Here is a 23,206-nt window from a genome sequence, read left to right as displayed (position 1 = left end):
AAATAGACTTTTATAAACAACTTTCTTGTGTTATCCTGCCCTCTATTGGTGCAAATGCCTTAAGACTCACACTCTCTCTCACACGTGTTAACATATTTGCATAGAAAAATATGCAAACAAATATGCAACAACTCTCCAGCACTATGTGTGACATTACCTTTGTCGTAACTAGTGCCGTTTTTAATCTTTCAGTTGTTAACCATTTCTCTGTTGGCAGTCTTACTGTACATATGTGTTTTCACTCGCAGTTAAATTAATATTTCCAAAATTTTTACTTTCTTAATTTTTCTGCTTCAGTTGCATTGTTTATATAACATTTTGCTCTTTTCAGTGGAGAGTGAAGAATTATTTTTGTTTCTCATCTTTCCTTTTCACAATTCAGTTTTTATGCACTTGCATTTTAGGTGATTATGACTACAACTGCTGTTACTGCTACAGTGGATTTACCGAATTTACCCACCTAATTAAAACCACGATTACTGGCCCATGAAGTGATGTCTCTGGTCTATTGGGAGTTGACCAATTTCATACAACATTCAAAACAAACTGATGATTGTTCTGTTAAACTTCCACAGAGTTTGAGTGATTGAGAAGAAGAGATTTAGACAGCCTTATTTCCCCCCACCTGAATATGCCTCTTGGTCCCATGGGAACTTACCCAGAATTTAAACTTCCTTGATTGTTCAAAGAGTGATACAGTAATAAAATTATGTATTAAAAGAAGTAGATCATTTTGAGACTTATGCTGTTTAGGATAAACAATTGTTTCTTTTTACAGTCTGCATTTGTTTTAGAAAGAAATAAGGGGATAATTTACATTTATTTCCCACTTTTTAAGGTGGATACAAGGTTAGTCAAATTGACCAAGTCCATAGAGTTAGGGTAGAGAAAGATATAAAAATGTTTTACTTAAGTTTGATTTTTATTTTGGAAGTTTTAGAGATTATGCAAATGAAATGTGAACATTTTCAGATGGAGAAAAATATTTAATCTTAACAAGAAACACAAATCATATTAAAAGTTATTTAATGGAAACTAATAGCTATTTTGTGGTTACAAGGTTGGTCATGTAGACCAACTGTATGGAAGGAGTTAATTGTCATCTAGTTAGGTAAGCCAGTTTTGGTCAGGACAAAAGAATATTAATCTCATGATATTTCTTGACTAGTTTTGGTCCGAGATGTAACAGAAGATGATGAATGTTAAAGGGTTGTGTTCCATAGTTTTTTCCATAAAATTTCGAATTGCAACCAACATACGAATAATTAAGTATCCACAAGTGTATAAATGCTTTTGTTCACAAAATGTGCAAGTTAGCACAGAATGAATTAACTTAGAGAGTTTCCATATAAAATGCTTATAAAGTTGTTTAGATTGTTAATAAGGTAGGTATGAGGATAGGAAGAAAGAAAATAGCTCAGCTGATAGATAAAAAAAAAAAGGTAAAATTGAGTGCTTTTAATTATACTTAGAATGTGGTAATTTAGTTGCTGTTTGTAATGTTTCATGTTTAAAATGTACATTAGTATCTTATCAATAAATGTAACTTCTGTTAAACAGACTTTGTTTAATCAGTTATTTATCTATGGCCATTTGTTTTAGTTATCAGTGTGTTTATTCTTTACATTTATTATCAGTTTATGTTAAATATTATTTGGTAACAATAATTGCTTAAAATGTGTCTGTCTAATATGCTAACAACTTCATATATATGCGAGAGATATTCTTGGTAAAAAACAAAATTATTATTTTTTTAATTTAAAACTTTTGTAGATAGTAACCAATCTCCAGTAGCCAATGAAGGAATTGAAAGAAGTACAGCCAAACTTGTTGAAAGTCCAAGCTGGAAAGGTTGGTCACAGTCTAGTCAAGGGAATCAGAACTTTACAGAATCTAGGACCATCATGCATGTTGATGAGGTTTGTAATTTTTTTTTTTCATCATGAAATATAAGGCGATTCTCTTAATCAAATATGCGGGTCACAAAAGTGTTTTAATCATAATACGTGGATGATTCTCATTGCATGCTGTTTAATATTTTAAAGTGCATCTTGCAGGATTAAAACAACAAATGACTGAGAACCCAGTATTATACAGTGGAGTGCCATTAAGCCGCGGACCAGTAAACCGTGAAATCACTTAAGCCGCTGTAGCAAGTCTTGTCCCAAAATTTTTTAAGTATTAAATCTACTACCTGGCTTTTTAAAGTTTCTCATACTCTCCTTGTCTTTATAACTTCAAGGGGATATTTAAAAAGGATTTGCTTTAATTTGGGAAATAAATAAAATATATTCAATAGAAATCGACCGTTAATCTACCTTATCTGCTCTCTATGTCAGCTTTATGGAGGCCGCCATTGTTACCGAATCACACCTCTACATACATTAAAGTTAATCCGCGGTAAATCCGTAAAAAAAGTTATCAATAATTAAAGTATTATTTTTAATTCGATAATCTGATATTTTTTTGGAATTGTATAAATATTGGCCACAAACCCAATAGAAATCACTTCAGTTTCTGAATTAATAGTGAGCATATCATATTGACATGGCGGCCTGCATGTAACACGGGAAGACGAAATTTTACAGGGAAAAGCAAACCATCGCAATGCATTGGTCGTTTGTGTTAAGATGGCACTTGTCAATTGTATCTGAATAGTCTATACATTAATAATATAATGATCATGCAATGGCCCGGATGAGGCTCCTTGGGGGAGCTGTTGGCGACTTTGGCTTTTCAGTCACAAAGGTTTGAGCCGCGGTTAAGCAGGTTGACTCCCCCAAATACCGCGGCTTAACAGCGCCCCACTGTATAGTGTTTATATTGTATTATAATTTACCATGCAATGTCTAAAGTGGTTATTGAAGTATATGTAACACAAATTTCAGACATTAACAAGCTATTATTTATATAAATATAACAGTAGTGTTTGTTGTAAGTTCATGTGAGAACTTTGTTGTTGGTTGTCTTTGTTTGATAAGCCTTTCTTTGATAAGAAATTTCACAAGTGGAGAATGTGAAACAAAATGTTTTTTTTTTTATTTTAGATCTTATATATAGATCTGAATAACCAAAAAATAATAAATTATTGTAGTGATATCATAGTAATCCATTATAATTTATCAAGTTTAGTAACAGAGCTGTGTGTGGGTTAAAAAAATTAAATTTCAAACAGGTTAAAGACTCATCTTACCAGCAAGAAGGTTGGTCTTGAAAGAAAGAAACAAGGCCATTATATCTGAAAATAGTTGGGAAAACCATTTGTGGGACATTCTGAGCTTTCATTTGGTCATTCACATGCCATACGAAGAATTAAGTGTATGTAAGGAACTGTTTCCAAAAATCGAAGGAGATGAAGAGGGGCCACTTTGTTTGTTTCATTACATTGGTGATATCTCATCATATAAAAAAATAGGAGGTTTTGATTTTATATTCTAGCTTTTAACTATTGGTGAATTCAGTTTCTAATTTGTACAAAACCATAGAATTTGTATTTTGACTTCACAAAGGTCTAGTTTGAACCAGTGGCTGCATTTAACATACCACAGGAAAAAAATAAGTGTTTAGGTGTGTTCTTTAAATTCTTATTTTTAAAATAAGAAATTAAATTATGTATAATATAAAAATTTGAATTATAATCTGCAGTTTGATGCCAAACTTATGGAAATAAATTCATAAAGTAGTAGTTGAATAAAATTTTGAATGCCAGTTAACAAATGCAATGATATGGCCTTTGACTCATGACCTGTCGTAATAGGATTAACCCACATAAATCTTAGTTTAAAAACCAAATAAATTACAATGGTTTTATTTATAACAGTATAGCAATTTGATAATTTTTTAGATTTTTTAAATTTTAATTTGAAATCTACAAAAATTAATTTGTCGCAACAAATGAGGCTTAAGAAGTATGATGCACAAGTACAGCTCAATTTTGTGATATCATAAGTTCTAAAAGTCTGTGTTTTAAGAAAAATAAAGTTTAACCATTTGTGAGTAAATAGTAATAACATATGTACATGCTTGTTAGTCCTTACACATTTTGTACACCTGTATCATTAAATTACGACAAGCCCGGGTAGATAACTAACATCCAAGTTCCTACCAAATTTATTGTACCAACCTAGACTTTATTCAGAACCATATCTTAAGCACCTTATTACACTTTTATTACTTTATGTAATTCTCACTACAGCCACTTTACAGTAAATAAATTGAAATTTTCTTTCACTGTGTTTTCAGAACTGATAAGGTATTTGGAAATTATTGGCTTATTGCATTGCAAATAATTGTTTACCTGTAATGGTGTCTCATAAACAGTCTAGTAGGAGGTTTCAACTTAGAGTGGTGAAAGTAAAATAAGATAGGAAATAGATGTGAAAAGGTTAGAAGTATGAACTTTAAGAAGTACCTTGGAATATTGTGATCAGTGATAAAAAAAAGATTGAATAGTACTACAAATGTGTCATGGTGGTACAGATTTGGTCATATAGATAAAATGTGTATAGAGACAAGGTAGAGAAAAATTTAAAATATTAATGAGAGAGAACAATACATACAAAGTTTGTAGAAATTATCCAAATTAAATTTGATAATTTTCAGATGAAGAAAAGTATTTTTAATCGAAAATCACTTAGTATTCAGATCAGTCAGCACTCTGATTCCAGATATTTACAAACCAATTTTTTAGGAAGAATGCTTGAATAAAAAATTGCTTTTTTATGTTTTAGAAATAATTATGAAGTCATTCATTCAGCTTGTTTGTGCTCATTGTAATATGATAAACATACAAATAGTATTCAGTTAATAAGTATTTGAGTCATTTTACCATTGCCTACTGTACTTGCTAAACTCAGCTAAGTTTATCTGAGGTTTTCTAACTGAAGAACATTTTTATAGCTTTCAAACAAGTACAACTGAGCATTTAAAATATTTTAAAAAATAAAATAATATATAAAGAAACTATATTAAAAGTTCCATGTCTGTGGTTTGCTTTTAAGTCTTCAGATAATTCTGTGGAATGCATTCGGGCAATGTATTACAAGATCTCCAGCTAGCATCTTTCCCACAGAACCACTATGTACTCTATTATGAAATGGGAAGTGTACTTTTCTAGAGGTATATTTAATTAACAAATGATGTGACAGTGAAAAAAGGCAACCAAAGTGTATATAAAAATTAATCAGAAAAAGATATGTGAGATGTATTAAAATCAAGTAATGGGTAATATATTCTCAAAGGGTGATAATTTCCCATCAAATTTAAAGCTGTTCTTTTAGGATTGACAAAAAAATCTTTAAGAACAATTAGAAGGTCTGTTGTTTACAGTGAGATCCTCTCAGTGCTGTGCAAAAATGAAAATTTGAAAGAAAGAATCATTTTTCTCTGAATTACACAAAGTAAATGTGATAAAGTCATAAAATATCAACTTAAGAAGTTTGGGAGTGGATAGTTTATGATTTGTTAACATGTAAAATTGTCTTAAATATTTGTGATATAAAAATATTTATTTAGTAAAGCTGATGGCAAAATGTATGTAAAGCTAGAGGAAAACCTGACTTATAAACAAAGTTTAAATTCAGTGTGTAAATAATAGAATAACTTCAATAAAAAAGTTGTGTTTTACATGCTTGTTTACTTGTGAGTCGATCTATTATCACAACATGATCTTTAGGGTTAAACAGACTTAGGCCTGACTGATCTTGCTAAGGTCTCAAAGCAGTTTTTTTCCTCTGTATGGTTATACTTGTTTAAAGTGAAGAAGACCAGCTTTTTTTACAAAGTTTTGTTGAATAAAAAGAACATAAAATGAGTTATTCCATTCTTTATTGGAGTTTAGTTGGTATTTGTTTACTTTTTTTCTGTGATAGCTGGACTGGCATGTAACATTTTTTGGCATGTATAAAAGAATATTTTTAATTAATTATTTATTTACTTTGTTATAAATTTTGAATTGATAACATTTTGGGTATTTTACATCAAATAATAAAAGTAAACATTATCTTTTTTATTTTAATTTGTGTGTGTGTTTTTATAGCAAAGCCACATCTGGCTATCTGCTGAGTCCACTGAGGGGAATTGAACCCTGATTTTAGCATATAAATCCATAGACTTACTGCTGTACTAGTGGGAGACATTTTAATTAGTAGTAGTATGAAGTTCCATAATATGAACTGTTTTGGTAGGATGAAAAACAAGATACCACAGTGTTAGAGGATGAAGCAGAAAATAGTATTAGCCAGCAGGCTTCCAATATGGATCTTCTGAGTCATCTCCAACAACTGGCCACCACATTAGCTGGGGCTAAGCCTGATATCATGCAACAAGAAGAAAACATAGTCAAGTTTAACAAGGTAATTTTAGTGGGAAAATGTTTTAAAATTTTATGGAAACATTGTTCTTGTAGGAAGTATAAAAAGTTCCTAAAAGAATTTAAAAAGATTCATTTAATGATTTTGTATTGCAGGGGTGATAGTTGTAAGAAACTCTATAAAATATGTTGTTTAGATTGTTCTCGAAAATATTTGTAACATTACAAATGAAAAGTTTCTTTGGCTTGCATATAGCTGTATATAAAGTTCTTCACAATAGATACATCCTGACAAAACGCTTTTTTTTTATTTGTAACAATATAAGATTTCCACTTTATGGACACACAATTGTAAAATGAATGTATTAATTTAAAAATATATTTTATTTAATCGTTTTACCCCTCAATAGAAATTGTTAGACTTTGATTATGGTGATGAGGAAGAAGAAGATGAAAAACAAGATGAAACTAGCCAGTCATCTGAACCAAATGCTCTTGCATTAAGGTGAGCTGTGTTTTGAAATATTTTGAGAAGTTCATTCAAATGGTAATTAACATTATGGAGCAATACTTGATAGTATCTGATTTAATACAGAAGGTATATTTCAGTGTTAACAAGTGGGTTTTAATTCACAAAATGTATATTTATAAGGGAAAAACACATAGAGAGAAATTCTGTAAAAGAATGAAACTTCATAGAAATATGCCACTCTTATGCATTAAGGAAGTTAAATGTGTTTTAATGAAAATGGAGAAAGGATGTGTGTCAAAGAAGTATACTGATGCCAGAAATATCAGTACTGAAATAAAATACTTATAAGACAGAAAATTGAGATGACTTCAAGGTCACAAGAAATTTGAATGACATTCTCTTAGGTCTAGTAATTATACTATTTACGCTAAACAAACAAAATAAATACAGCCACTGACAAACGTGTGTGTGTGTATATATAGTATTAATGATAAAATGTGTACAGTTGAGAAAAGCGTTGCAGAACCAATATTAATATTGCTGAAGTAAAATATGGTTATAATCTTTTAACAAACATTCAATATGTTAAACACATTTAATAAATGAATGACAGAGTGAAAAATTAAATTTTGGCTTGATCATAAATAAAGCTGGATAAAAAAAAATAGCCAGTGTATAAAATAGTAAAGTAATTATAATTATGTACTAGGTTTCTATTTTGAAGTGCAATGAAAGACTTCACCTTAACCCTTTCTTGTGAGGCTTATGTAAATTGCAAAAAACACATCATAAATTTCTCTAGTAAGATTTTGTTGAAGGTCATAAGTATCTTAAGAACTAACGTAAAGTATGATATTTATTTTTTAAATGTTTAAACCCTTCAATTACACATTTCAAACATGAATAATATGTAATTAACTAAAGTATACAATTTAACCATCTATAACACATTTGGATTGATAAAGCAGTTAACAGTACTATGGTTAGTTACCTATACTCCATGATGATACCTATTTCAAAATAAACCATTGTTAAATTATAGTGTAAAATGACATCTTTCTAATGACTGTATACATGAGTATGTAACCTATGTATATAGGCTATAAAGCTGTGATACCCGTCTTTGAAATGCACATGTCAGTAGGATAAGTATTGTCTCATAGTCATGCGTGCCATTTTTCTGCTGAAACGAGGATTTCCGCGGTTTTCAAACGGCCAACAATCACCCACGAGATTCGTGTAAATTCAAGGAGAAAATATGAGCGATTTGGGGGCTGGGTAGGTGGTTTTTGAGGAGAAATCGTATTTTTCAATGTTTATTGCAGAAAAAAAAATCTGACCGCCATCTTGGAGGCAGTCTCGTTTCGTCTCGTTGCAGGTCTCGTGGTCTGGTATCATGTGCATGCCAGACGATAAAATATTCTCTACGCTCCAAAGAAACAACAGCGATTGAAATGTTTAAAAGGAAAGATGTTCATTTTGATCCTGTAGACAAGAGAATGTGTAAGGACATTAGATCAGCAGCTTCAAAGTATATTTCAAAGCTGAGGGAGAATCAGAAGAAAAGGGCAGAAAGGCTTGAGGCCTATGGTTCTGTGAAATCTGGCCCAGCCACCTTGGCTAAAGAAAAAAGTCCAGAAAGCTGCAGAGGCACAGAGAGCTGCCCATTCAGAGAAGGAGAGAAGAAAAGCTCAGAAGAGAGCACTGGAAACCCTTGTCTCGAAAAAGAGGAAAGTAGCCAAGATTGATTAAAGGAAATTAAGTGATTTGAAATTTGACTGTAATTTATGCAGCAGAGCAGAAGTTGATATCAGTGACTGAAAAACATTTTATTATTATCTGCAGCATACAGTGCCAGTGGTTTATTTTAAAGCATATCATTAATTTTATTTTGAAGCAATGTCAAAGCTTTCCTTGATTTGCTGTTTCAGTTTGTATTGTGAAAGAATGAAAAAAATACTGATATTGAGGTACCAGTAATTTACTGACAAGATTGTATAGATGAACAAGTTTTACTGTAGGTAGTCATGTAGAGTAATTTTAAGTAATTTGAAATTTTAATGGAATACATGCAGCAGAGCAGTAGTTGTTGATGTCAGTGACTGTACAAAATTTAATTTCTGGGGCATATCACTGATATCAGTAGTTTAATATTGAACCATATCAGTAGTTGAATTTTTAAGCAATGTCATAGCTTTCCTTCATATGCTGTTTTAGTTTGTATTGTCAATTTGTGAAAGAATGGAAAATTCACTGACATTAAGGTACCAGTAGTATAATGACAAGATTGCATAGATGAACAATTTGAACTGTAGGTAGTCATGATTAGTCAAAAGAGTAATTTTATGTGATTTGAAAATTGTATGGAATATATGCAGCAGAGAAGTAGTTATTGGCAATGACTGTAAAACATTTAATTGGCAGCATACCAGTAGTTGATGATGATGATGTTATTGATGACAAAAAGGATAATAATGAAATGATTTGTATTTGAAATATTTACTGAGTTATTTTGGCTTTATTAACTCATATTACTAATATATTTTGATTTAGAAAAAAAAATAAACTGAATAAATATCAAATAAACAATCTTAAATTTCATTTATTTACTTTTTATTTTATTTGTTAATTTTAGATATTTTGATATATCTTCTAAAAAATGAATGCAAATTAAAAGAATAAATCAATCTGCTAAAAACTGTAAATTAAAGTTATAGTTAAAGTTATAGCATGCCCCCGGACCCCTCTAGTCAGGTGCGGCTACCCCGAGCTGTGGCGCCTCTGGCGCCAGGCTATATACCTTTCCCTTTTTTTTCATAAATGTCATTGGCATGCCTGCATAGTACAGGTGTACATCTAAACAACTGCCATTGTATTGTTTGAAGGTGCAGTGTGTCATAATAGAAATGTTCATAGTTCCTTGGTCACATGACAATAGATCAGCTATTTTAGTTGTTTTTTGTTTTATTTAAAGGTTTCTTTTGAAATAAAGAACCTGATTCTTAGATAAAATGAAACTTTGAATCATACATTATAATGTTAAAATAATTCACATAATTTGATGGCAAAGGTAAATTAAATTTTGAATATAACACATGGACATGTGAAGAAAAGTGCTTAAAGCAGAACTTGTGTGGAGAAAGGGCTAACAAAGAGTAAATAAATGTATGGTTTAGGGTTAACAACAGTTGTGAAACATTGAACTGAGATTGTAAAACAAATATACAATTAAATAAAATAAACACCTCTAAAAATAACCCAAGAGAATGTTTAAACAAAAGTCTTCAAAGTTTGGTACTAAAAAAAAAAGCACAAACCTTAGATACCAATTCCAAAACTCCTTTACCAAATAAAATTTTGGGTATTACACATCTACATTTTTAAAATCAACCTGAACTATATCAAATTTATACATCACTCTTCACCATTAAGATACAACATTACACATAAGATAGACTTTGATGGTAGCATTAATTCTGAAAAGTAGCTTAACAAAGATTAGTAATGAAAGGAATATTTACAAAAAAACTACTGTTATATTTACATTATTAATCAAATATAAAATACCAAATATATGTGAAGGTAAATAATGGCATTAACTATCACTATGGGCTTTGTACTCCTTATAGCTTCTATACTATTACTTGTAATATTGTGTGTGTATCTTCACAAAATCTGGTAGACTTTTGGCAGCTGCAAGTTTTTGTACACAAATCAGAGTTCTTTAGTGATGTATCTTTACTATAGATTTGTCCATGAACATAGTCTTTTTTTTTAACTTGTCTGAGTATGAGGTGATTTCATGTTAACATTAGAAATGCTTATCTTCATCTCAAGTATTTCTGTAATCTTTAAAACGTCTTAAAAATTTATCTGAATGTTGAATGCTTGTCTATTGGACAATGAATCATTTTGTGTAATAAACAATATTTTAATTAGTGTAAGAGAGAGAGATATGGATGAAACTTGAGTAACAGTTTGTTTACTTTTAAGTTGATTGTTTAAGTAACATTGCACAGTGTATAGTTATGTTACAACGTAGTGGTTTTTATTTAAATGTAATTAATAGATATACCAAGAAATAAAACTTATTTCAGAGTGTTTCGTAGATCATGAAATATGGTTGAAATGTCTGTCTGTTCAAATGTAGATTTAGATATCTATTAGTTATTGATTTTCATCAGTAAAAGGTCAAAATTGTATTACCAAAGAGTACCTGTAAAGGAGTTGAAATCATATGTGCTTCTTAATACCACATATCCATATATACATACTGGGGAAGGGTGGTTAAGAGTTGTGTGCACAGATCATGGCCTTTTTATTGTTAACATTGAAATATAAACAACTGTTATCAACATGTGTCATTAAGTTTGGCATCGAAACATAGTTTGCAGTCCACGTTTTAATATAAATTAATTTCATAATTTTTATAGGAAGTAGATTCACATCTTCACTTCTTTAAATCACAAAACACATCTTTGTTCTGAATTACACACATTAGGTGTTCTTTCTCTCCCTGTTTCATTTCTCAGTATGTCAAATATTAAACACAAAGTACAAGCACTGCTAAATGTAAACTTATAGCCTCCAAACCTTCTTACTTATCAACAGAGACACATCCACATGATGTCTTTCAGAAAATATGAAGAATTATTAAAGACTGACAGGAAAGAGATTGTGGTTTTCTGGTTATTGTTTTTCACAGTGCTAGATTCTTCTGACAATAGTTTCTTGAATTATACAGCCTACAGCTTCATTATTTGGCATCACCTAATACATTTAACAGAATCACATAACCTTCTTGTAGTCAGGTTAGAAAGCCAGTTCAATTATAATAGTTTTAGCACATTTTGGATTTTTTTCCATGTTAATATTTTGTTTTCTAAGTTGCATATTTAAATTAAATATAGATTACTTAACATTTTACCAACAGTCCTATCAAAAAGTGGGGTTAAATTTCTTTGAGAGTAAAAATTGTTTTAAAATGTACAAAATCGTACTTGTATATACTAAATTTATTGTTTTTATTTATTATTATAAAAACAACTAAAATATAAAAATTAGAAACTTACTAGGCTAGATAAGAAAACTCCAGTGAAAAGTAAAATGAAATGGAAATATTATAGCACAGACACATCATTTAAGAAGTTCTAGAGTTTCTGGAATATGAAAGATTTAAGGTAAAACAAAGCATAATTATTCTGAACATGAAAACTATCTTGCAGTCAAACTAATCTAAATCTGACTGATTCAGTGAATTCACAGACAAATATTTGAAAAAGTACTTTATTAAACTTTTGTTTGTGTGTACAACATTGTAGTGTTTACTAAAAGTTTACCAAACTGGCTCAATATGGCCAAGTGGATGAGGCATTCAACTCACAATCTGAGGAGTGTGTGTTTGAAACCCCTTCACATCAAAAACGTTTGCCCTTTAAGCTGTGGGTTCATTATAATGTGATGGTCAATCCCACTAATCATTGATAAAAGAGTAGCCCAAGAATTGGCAGTGGGTGATGATGACTAGGTGCCTTCCCTTTAGTCTCACACTGCTGAATTAGGGATGGCTAGTGCAGATAGCTGTCTTGTAGCTGTGTGCAGAATTGGAAGAAACAAACAAGCTTACTAAATTTTGTACAGGTAAACAATAAACAAAGTAAATGAGAAATTATATTACACATTAATAATTCTTTAGTATGGGCTAATTCCAATAGTTCAAGACCTAATATAGCAATATTCTTTTTTTTTTATGATAACTGCTAAAAACATTCTTCACATAGAATATAACGAAGTTTTAAAGTACATGTTTTTTCAAAATAAATTTGACAAAAGAAAAACCTGTTTAAAATTATTATTGTTATTAAAACATGATTATAATAGTGAATGGGTTTATACACATGAAAACTGAACATGCTGTGACTTTGTCATATGTTTGTAATTGATGTTTCATGTTAATTTCTAGTATGGCTCAGAACCTGCTGTCTAATCCTGAACTCCTGCAACAACTACAGCAGATGCAACAGACAATACAACAGAATGATGTATTTAAAACTGAATTTCTAGTGCAAGAGGGTTTGGAAGAACAAAAAGAATTGTCTGTTTCCCAACAAATTCCACAGGTGGGTATTTTAAGTTATTACATATAAGAATGGTTCAGCTTTTCACTTGGTACCTTTTACCACTGCTTGGCCAATTTCTGTGTATCTTTAACCAAATCATTGCACCAGAGTTTTTACTCCCTGTGCACAACTTTTTTAATAATGGCCTGGTTCCTGATGAGTAGTTTCAAACCACAAAACTGTTTTTATGCATAACAGAAATATATAAAATTAAACCTAATTTTTTATAAGCTAACAAATTCGAGGCTTAGAAGAGCACATACTACTTGACTGTAGAAGTGCATGATCTTGCCATTGAAATATATGTATATACGATTGCGAGCATTTGAACTAGATTATAGTTTATCTTTTTTTTTTTATATGTTTAGCTATAGTTAATGCTATTGTAAATCTCTTTATTTTAAATATTAAGCCTTTTCCTGAAGCACAAGGCTAAAATTTATTTTGTAAAATTTAATAATTTTTTTTGTTTTACAAAAAAATTTTTGCATTTAGCAGTCAACTGAACATGCTGAACCAACTACAGTATTTGGAACCAATTGTTTATCATACATTCCTGAACCACCACCACAATTTCCAACTGGGCAAGAATCTGCTAACAGGTATCCACCTTTAAGTTATGAGCCGCCCCCTCTTCCTCCCAGCTCTGTGAACTCTGAACAGGATGACAGTCGGCATTCATTTGGTTTAGTGAACAATATTTCTCTTCCTCTTGAAGATCAAGATGAAAGACAAAGAGTAGCCCAGCACATTGGAGTAGAAGACAAAGATGATAGAGAAAGGTCGGGTTCCAGATCGAGGTCACCATCTCGGTCCAGCAAATCTAGGTTGGTTGATAAAGTTATGATTAAAGATTTGTTTCTTTTGTATTTAATGGTAAAGCATGTTTAATATACATGACTGAGAATATCGTGTATTTGGTTACCACCTGACTGACATGGTGTTGACAACAATATTAAGATTTCTGCATTTGTCGTCTTTCATGTAGTTCCGGTGTATGATTTTTCATGCATCAAATAATGAAATGTTTTTAATGATAAAAGTCTTCCGTTAATTATAAATATTAAACTATTAAAGATGTGCAGAACTTACTGGGGTTTAGTTTACCAGAATATTCATTTCACAAATTAAGGGTTGTTAACCACCCAGTCATTTCACTAGAAGAGAATGATGATATACTTGTACTAAGATCTGTATTAAACTGTAGTTTTTACTTCTACTTTCTTGAAATTTATTAATAAATCTTTTAAGTAGGTCTTCTCGTCGGCACAGTCGACGGAGTAGATCAAGGTCACCCAGGAGACGAAGATCTCGATCTGGTTCCCGTAGTAGATCTAGGCATAAGCGAGAAAGGAGGTCTCGATCTAGATCGCGAGAAAGAGAAAGAGAGCGTGAAAGGGAAAGAAGGAAGAAAGGATTACCTCCATTAAAGAAAAATTATTTGTGTGGTAAGTTTCAGTGTAGAGTGTCTGTTACTGATGAATAACTAATTTTGATCATTTTAATATTTGCTACAATTATATACAGACATAATTAGAAGAGATGTTTGTGTGCATGTTTTGCATGCATTTAAGGTCTAGCAGAATTTGTAATATTTACATTGGCATCAGAGTATGTCCTTACAATTTAGAGACATTTTTGTGCATTTTTCAGTGAGAAAAATGATAAAGTAATATATGTTTAGTTTTAAGCATATTTCTTAAATGTGTTTCAAATTTTCTTTCTTTTCTGTAGCATCCAACTAACCAAATAAAAAAACTTGTTAAAAAAAATACTGAATTTAAGGTTTGCTGTCATTTAAATCACCTGAAATTAGGATGTAGAAGTAAATGTCAACCATGTTCATACTACAGATGATACACCTTGGATGTACACCTGCATAGCAACATTTTAACAATTTTTTACTGAATTATTTTGTACTTTCACAAAGAAAACTTTAAAAAAAATTAAAATTTTTCCAGTCTCAACTGAAAAAGTAGTTAATTTTTTGTTTGTGTAATTTCCATTTTTTGATAGTGGCTTTATTACTACAGCTATCCTTTCTTACCATTTTATGGTGTCACAGCGTGTGGTCTGAACAATTACTAACGAAACAAAAGTTTTGAAAATAGCTCTAGGCAGTGTTTAAATATGATTGGATAGAGCAGACTGTAGATTGCGTACATCAAGCATGAGAAGTGGTTTTATAGAAATGTGAATGGATGGAGCTCCTAAAGGGGTGAATTGAAGAATCTTGTGAGAAGTTTAGAAAACGAGGGACCTTTTTTTTGTAATTTATTTTAGATTTTCCTTTTTCAGAGAAAGTTTTGCTGCCGATGTAATGAGTTTATGATGTTGAAACAATGCACATAAATAAAAAAAAACTTATTATTTAGTAAAATATACAAATTAACCTTGACATATAAGATATAAATATTATAAGCAAAAAATATCGAGATACTAAACCTTACAATTGTAATAGTGATGTTTTTTCTAATGCCTGTCTTCAGTGATAAAAACCTTTTTTGGGTTTTGCCATTATTTTTGTGGTTTATAGTTGGAAATACTGACTTCTGTGATTAGCAAAGTAAATTATCAAAATATATGCAAAAACGGCTCATTTGGGTTGAGAAATTATTTTACATAGAAGAGTGAACAACGTTTCGACCTTCTTTGGTCATCGTCAGGTGAACGAGCTGTTTTTGCATATATATTTCTCTACAAGTGGGTTTTCTCAACATCACTGATAAATTATCAAAAGCAGCATGTTAATTATTTGGGAAATAGAAGTTTCTGATCAACTATATAAAAACTGAGTTTTAAAATGAAGTATTTTTAATGGTTTTTGAATGTTTTACAACCTAAGAAATGATATAAAGACTGAGTTACATTATTTTTAAGCTAAAACTAGACATCATTTTGAAAGCTTGCATTACGTTTCTTGCAGATTTGTGTTTTTGTTTTCTTTGTGCATGTATATGGGTGTTTCCACTGGTATGATAAAACAATCATGGAATATCACAGGCTCTTCTTAGATTCACAAAAGGTTAAATATTCATGAGAGATTTCTCTTGAAATCTGTTAATTGAAAAGGTTCATCTGCTTTGTTAAGCCCAGTTTTCAACTTTCTTGCTTTAACAACTAATAATTTCCAATGTCCTACACAATTTGCATGAGTTTATAGATACATTCAACATGGTTTTTATTGCATTAACTTGTACTTCATGTTTGTAGCCTTATTGAAGAGCTTGAGTGTTTCTAAATCTTTGTATTCCTTTGCCTTGTTCTTCAGAGTTTTTATGAAAATAAAACATAACTGTTAATATTCCCCTCTTATAGATTTCTATTCCCATTCAACTTTATTAGGAATACTTGAAGAAATGTTTCTTCCAGATTTTAAGCTGGTTTGTCTCAGAAAACTTAGACTTACCCAGCAAGATGTAACAGTTTGTAACAGAATTTGTGACTGTTGTCCAAAGGGAAAAATGAATTTTGGTTCTTCAAAATGAGTTAGATTGCTTATATGGCATAAGCCACATTGTTAAAGGGTTCAGTAAATTTGCTTGGGTTAACTAAACTGAAAATGTTCTTTTAGTATAGCAAATGTTTAGTTACACTGTTTCATATTTTGGTGTAATGGTGCACTTTGCAAAGACTTTACATATTATAGTTATTTTGAAATGTATACTTGTAGTATGACATTGTTATTGAGTTTTTGAGAATATATAGAAATTCTGAACATTTTCCCTGTGTTTAATTATTATTATTCATTTAGTTTGTAGCACTACTTTATGGCTCGGACATGTTCCAAAAATTGTATCAGAAGCAGATATTCATGATGTGTTTGCAGAGTTTGGCACTATAGCAAGTATTGATGTAAGTATATGAGACTTAGTCTAGTATAGTATACATAAATTTGGCTTTTAGTGTAAGTTCGTTTGTTATTTTTTATTATAATTGAGTTAATATTAGACCAGGATAAACCTTCTGATATTAATTTGTCTACCTTTTTGATTTGTTTGTAGCTTGGAGTCTGTGAAGCTCTAATTTATAGTAGTTTTTTTAGAACACATTGCTTTAAAATTATTATTTTTTAATCCATAGTGATTTATTATAAACTTGTTTATTTGTCGATGAAATTATGCTGATTTCTTTCAAAAGGTTGCTTATATTGTAGGTAATTGCACTTTCTAAATCAGGAAAAAATATGATGTTCTAAGCTATTGAAGTAAACATAAGAAGAACTGTAGTTGTAGTTACAAGTTTATATGAATCATTCCCGTATCTTGTTGATTTATGAGCATAACTGTGGAATAAATGTGACCATAAGGTTTCAATTTTTGTAGTTCTTGGATTATTCAGGGATTTAATTAACCATCATGTGGTGTTGAAGAGCTTCCCTTTATAATTTATAAAATGTATTTTTCTTGTTTCTTTTGAAAATTGTAAATGTCATTAATCATGAAACTTGATAAAGCATGTAAACATGAGCCAACATGCACATCCATTGTGTATCATGTGGTATATTCAGTGCAGCATATGGTTAAGATAAGATATTTGTGATATCTAAATGCACAGTTTGTAGTTTCTTATGAATTTGAAACTCGTATTGACAAACTAGAATACTAAAGATATAAACCTCCTGTTTTTTTCTGTTGTTTGAGATATCAATATATTTTGTGAATCAACCAAGTGACCCTGCTCACCACACTCATTTTTGAAAATAGTTGTGTACATACATTAGCTTTACCCAGTGAGATGTACATAACCAATTAAAATCTCAATGTTCTCCCAGTGGTTTTCTCAACCTCTGCAAAGTACTTACATGAGAAACTTTCTTTTTGTGCTAGATTTCAAGCAGAAAGTTAAGACATAATTTATGTCAAAAATCATATTTTTTAGATCTGAATACAGTTTAGTTACTAAGCGTCATAAATTATAGTGGAATTCTGTGGTGTTGATATAGTAATTTATTATTTTTTGTTTCAAACTATTTATGTATATATAAATTCTGATAAGGCTTAGCAACTTAAAGCAAGTAGCAAACAAGTTCAAAGTTTAAACTACAAGAGATAATTGTTTTCTTTACTTCTTCACTTACTGTTTTAGGTCTGAGAAAAATAACTGAAATTTAAGAACTTATGTGTGAATAGTAATAATATGTACATATGTAATACACTGTAGTATTTTACAAACTACTTGTTCACTAAAGCACAGCCAAGACAGATTACTTTGTAAAGACCAGTTTTACACTCTTGGATACAGTGACACAAGTGCACATGTTTTGCATGATTGCAACTTCTGTGAATGTTTTGTTGGACATGGTTGAAAGGTCAATAAAATAAAAATAAATATATTTAGAGAGATACATAAAACTTGTAGTGTTATTCGAGAACGAGAAGAGTGTAATTTATATATAATTCTCCATATCTTTTGTAAAATAATATTCAAACCATTCACTGAGCTGTGTTAGGTGCTCCTCAAAAAACAGATTTTAGTTTATGGGTCAGGCAATAGTTCTCATCCATAAAAACTTGTAAATATTCTAGAGCAATGTATCCCAGACTTTTCAGTTCACGGCACCCTTAGCGCCTCAGCAATTTTTTTTATGGTGCATCTAGGCAAAAAGAAAAGACTGACAGTTCTGTTTATTAAATATTTATGTTCTAACAACTCAGTAGCCATCTGAAAGAATAATACACTAAAATTGAAAGTAAAAACTGTTTTTATTTCATTTTTAAATAATCACAATTACTGTTGGGATGTGTGCACCTAATGGGTACTGTACAGTTTCTCAAACTTTGAAATCAGATTGGGCACTGCCACCCTCATTTCTTGTTTCACAATGATTTTAGCTTGGTACTTGCTTTTTATTGCAGTAACCTCTGAAAACCCAGCTTTGCAGAGATATGATGATACAAATGGAATTAGGATTCACTGAGTTTTAGCACTTTGCAGCAGATATTCATCTTTTACTGTTATCTGAAACTCAGATAGTTCCATGCTGCTAAATTTTGTTTTTAAAATCTTGTCACAAGACAACTCTAAGATTTTCTTCTTCTACAGAGTTAAATTCAGATGTGGCCTTGAATGGGTCTTGGATCCATGCAAAATTCTCCATATCTTCTGTAAAATAATATTCAAACCATTCACTGAGCTGTGTTAGGTGCTCCTCAAAAAACATATTTTAGTTTATGGGTCAAATCAACATTATTGGATGTAACAAACTGCTGCAACAAGGGGAAACAGTCTTTGTCACCATCTTCATTCATTTTTCTTCTCCATAGTAGTAACTTTATTCTGAAGGCTGAATCCTTCTCTGTGGCTTTCAGAATGTGTGTTTTGCTTCCCTGCAGATAGAGATTCAAGGCATTCAGTTTTTTGAAGAGATTACACAGATATTCTAATTCTGATAAAAATCAGTATCCAAGAAGGTTTTAGCATGTCCGTGTTCTTCTTTGAGATAAGAGTAGAGTTCCTGTTGTAATTCAAACACATGAGACAGTACATTCCCACGGGAGAGCTGTCGTGAGCTACAGTAATGCAAGAAAGATGTGTGCTCAGATCCCATATTCTTGCACAGTTTTTTTAAAAAACCTCATCTTCTGTGGTCAAGTTTTTATAAAGTTCACCACTTTCAACACACTTTCCAGGACTTGGTTCAGTGGAGGACTCAGGTGCTTTAACACAAGGGCTTCCCTTTGAATTATGCAGTGGGTGCACAGTGCATCAAGAGCTTTGCTTTGTATGAGTGCCTGCAATCCTCCACAACAGCCAGACACAGATTGACCACCATCCCATCATCAGTACAGATGCCAGCACACTTAATCCAGTCTAAGTTGTTTTCACACATAAAAGTACCAAGGATCTCAAACGAGCCATGGTTCTTGTACCTGCAGTGATACTTTTATAAAAGAGAAAGTCTTCCACAATTTTGTCACCATCCAAACCATGTGTAGCAAATAAATTAACATCCTTGTTTCTATTTGTCATCTCATCTAGCTGCAACCCGAATTCCTTTTCTTTCATTTTTTCAATTAGCTGATCGTTGATGTCTTTAGCCATGTGTTGGATTCTATGATTGATAGTATTATTGGATAAAGGCACCTTTGAAAGCAGTCTTCCTGCAGATTCACCAACCGTAATGTTCATCATATCCACTGCAGCCGATAAAATAAGTTCTTCTGCGATGGTGTGAGGCTTTTTACATTTCAAGACTCTGTATACCTCCTTATAGGATGCTAGCAAAGCACTGCTTGCTGTTGATTCTTGTTTCAGTTCTTTTAACTTTTGGCAAAATAATCATGGGATTTACTAGCCATGTTAGGATTATTGGTCTCTAAGTGGCATTTTAGTTTACTTGGAAGTATGCACTCTGGAGCCAAAATTTTTAGACTTACTACATGCTGCAGACACTCTTCATGATCAGCATCTACTGAAGTAATACCAAAATCTAGATAACAATTGTCATGTTTCTGATATTTCTTCACGACTTTGCCTCTGGTCCGTGGTTTACCATCCACATATCTTATTAATGTTCAAAATTTTTTTCGTTTTTATGCATAAGGACTAAAAATCAACAAAATAATTCACTGAACTTTGCTAGACCTTGCAGACATTTGATCACAACACACTTCAGTTATTTGGATTACAGGCAGACCCAGAGAGTTGACAGGTGTTTGTATACAAAATCTAAGAAGCGAGAAAGTTCAAGAAGTTACTGGTGTAGCTGACAGTACAAGTAAACAAAACCATATCTCAAACATTTGAGAATGTCATAGAAAGGAATGTAGCATGATCAAATGTTAAAACTATGAACTACTTTAAGGTAGTAGTTTGTTTGGTGTCCGACAGATGTCGATATTACTGTGCTCCTCTCAAATTTGAAATACCCTGTAGTTTGGGAACCACTGATCTGGAGGATACTTATTAAGAGGTTATAGAGATTTTTAATGTGAAATTTCACAACTTTGTGATGCATAAAAGTGTTTTTAATCTTAAAATCAAAATTACTTTCAAATGACAAAGAATCTTAAATTAATATTCCAATATCACAGAATTCCATTGTAATTTATTGGACTTAGTAACTGAAATGTACTTGGGTCTAAAAAATATGACTTTTTGAGCTTGGTAAGGTCTTAGCACTTGGAATCTTCTATGAAAATATAGGGTTTTCTATATAAAAACTTTGCACAGGCTGTAAAAACCGTGTGAGGGATGTTCTGAGCTTTTGTTTAATTATGGTTATTCAGGCATCATAGATAGAAATAGGTGTATGTTACAAAACATTTCCAAAAATGAGAAGAGGTGGGTGGAACTACTGTGCTTAATTCAATAAATGTCGTGACATCTTCAAAAGCAGAAAAGATAGGAGTGTTTTTATTTTATATTTTAGCATATCAGTATTGAGAATTTGAGTTTCTTATTCATAAGGAACTATAGATTTTGCATTTGAGTATCACAAACATCAAATCCGAAAGAATGTTGCATTCAGCATACCACATGACTCACAAAAATTGATATTTAGGGTCTTCGTAATATTACCTTTTAATTAAGAAATTAATTGCTTTATAATACTAAAATTAGAATTATAATGTACAGTTTGATATCATACTTATTGGTTCATAAAACAGTAATTCAATAAAATTTTGAATGTTAGTGTGCAAATGCCATAAATTACCTCAGGAAGACTCCTGAGTACAAAAAGTGACCCCAGATTTGGATAATGGAGACAGATACCATTCTTATTACACGTGATAAATTAATCACTAAGCCTCAACAATTAATCATATGTTAACATTTACATTTAGCCTGGTTCCAAAAACTAAAGCTTGTCATAATTGAACTTCAGAAATCCTTTATAAAATTAATATTGAATGATATGATTCTCTTTACAAACTGATAAATATTTGCACAAGATCAGTCATTCCAGAACTCTATTTCAGATGATTCCTCCCCGAGGATGTGCTTACGTCTGTATGGATAGAAGACAGGATGCTTACAAGGCTCTGCAGTCCTTAAAAAATTTAAAGCTTCAGGGAAGCTCAATTAAGGTATTGTTATTTCCTTCTTGTATTTTCAGATCCATGATATTTCATACAAGTTTGAAAACTAAATTAATACCCTGATATAGATAGAATTACATGTACCTAAGAGTTAATTTGTTCTTAGTTTCTTGGTATTTAAAAATAATAGTTGGAGAAGGCTGTTTATTGTTGGGTTTTTTTTAAGTAAATTAAAGTGATAGAGACATATTTATTAAATAATCATATATTTGGAGAAATAAAGTTCTAGGATATGGATAATAAATTTCCAAGTAACACACAATAGGTAATTATAATAACCATCTTTGTGTACATGTACAGAGATCTTCAAGTTTAATCAGCTGGCTTGTTTTGATTTCATACAGATGGCGTGGGCTCCTGGTAAAGGTATGAAGGGAAAGGAGTACAAGGACTACTGGGAAGTGGATGTAGGAGTCAGTTACATTCCCTATGATAAACTTCCAGAAACTGTAGATCTCGATTCTCTGGAAGAAGGTGGTGTGATAGACGAACAGTCAGTTCCCAGCAACTTAAAAGGTATTGAAGCTATTGTTTTAACAGTATGATGTCTTCATAATATTGATTTTAATACCAAGCTTCCACAGTTGTCCATAATTGTAGTACTACTGAATATGTAGACTTCATGGTCTCTTCAAGTTGTTTTGAGATCACAATGGTAGATGTGCATATTATCACCAGACAAAAAAGTTGCTCTTTAAAAATACACAAATTTTACGAGAAAATCTGTTTTTGTAAACTAACAAACTGAGGAACAGTATCAGAATCTAGGCTTTCTCTTTTATAGTATACCTGACAAAAACATCAGTGACATCAGTATATTGTAAAACATCATGAGAAAATAAAAAACACATTTAAAAGTAGCTAAAGTAACCACCCCCTGGATGGAAATTATGTAAATTTGTGATTAATGACAAGAAAAGTTGCTTCTCTAATATATAATTGTAGAAAACACGTAATTTGAAATTGCAATTTGCTGGTATCTCCACGTGGTACTTGACGAATATTCATGTCAAATTTGATAAAGGTCCATCAAAAAGGAGTGAAGTAGTGGTAAAAAATAAAAAACACAAAATGCAAAGCTGGAAATTTCTGTGCATCTTGTGGACCCAACAGATATTTATGTTGAATTTGGTGAAGACTTGTACAAGGGAAAAATAATGGTAAAAAAATGTCCATAAAAAGTTCAAAGTTCAAAACTGAAAATTTTTGAACCTTCACACTTTGCAAAGTTAGCAATGTGGATGTAAGACAAACAGTGCTA

General features: G+C 31.3%; 1 protein-coding gene across 5 annotated transcripts in view; it reads left to right on the top strand.

The window, feature by feature from the left end:
• The window catches only part of LOC143223567 (uncharacterized), a 50,025-nt gene that overhangs the window by 23,393 nt on the left and 3,426 nt on the right, over window positions 1-23,206 (top strand). For 2 of the 5 annotated variants that reach the window (XM_076451675.1, XM_076451679.1), the window contains 9 exons: window positions 1,774-1,919; window positions 6,186-6,353; window positions 6,721-6,815; window positions 12,745-12,901; window positions 13,397-13,728; window positions 14,153-14,349; window positions 16,656-16,756; window positions 21,826-21,933; window positions 22,290-22,461. In XM_076451675.1, coding sequence (XP_076307790.1) covers window positions 1,774-1,919; window positions 6,186-6,353; window positions 6,721-6,815; window positions 12,745-12,901; window positions 13,397-13,728; window positions 14,153-14,349; window positions 16,656-16,756; window positions 21,826-21,933; window positions 22,290-22,461 — 1,476 coding nt within the window. The remainder of the gene's footprint in view (window positions 1-1,773; window positions 1,920-6,185; window positions 6,354-6,720; window positions 6,816-12,744; window positions 12,902-13,396; window positions 13,729-14,152; window positions 14,350-16,655; window positions 16,757-21,825; window positions 21,934-22,289; window positions 22,462-23,206) is intronic. The other 3 variants (XM_076451678.1, XM_076451677.1, XM_076451676.1) reach the window with 3 other exon arrangements.

The sequence above is a fragment of the Tachypleus tridentatus genome, chromosome 8, assembly GCF_004210375.1.
Source record: "Tachypleus tridentatus isolate NWPU-2018 chromosome 8, ASM421037v1, whole genome shotgun sequence".
Lineage (NCBI taxonomy): Eukaryota > Metazoa > Arthropoda > Merostomata > Xiphosura > Limulidae > Tachypleus > Tachypleus tridentatus.
The sequence above is the reverse complement of the archived record's forward strand: the minus strand, read 5'-3'. Positions and strand labels throughout refer to the sequence as shown.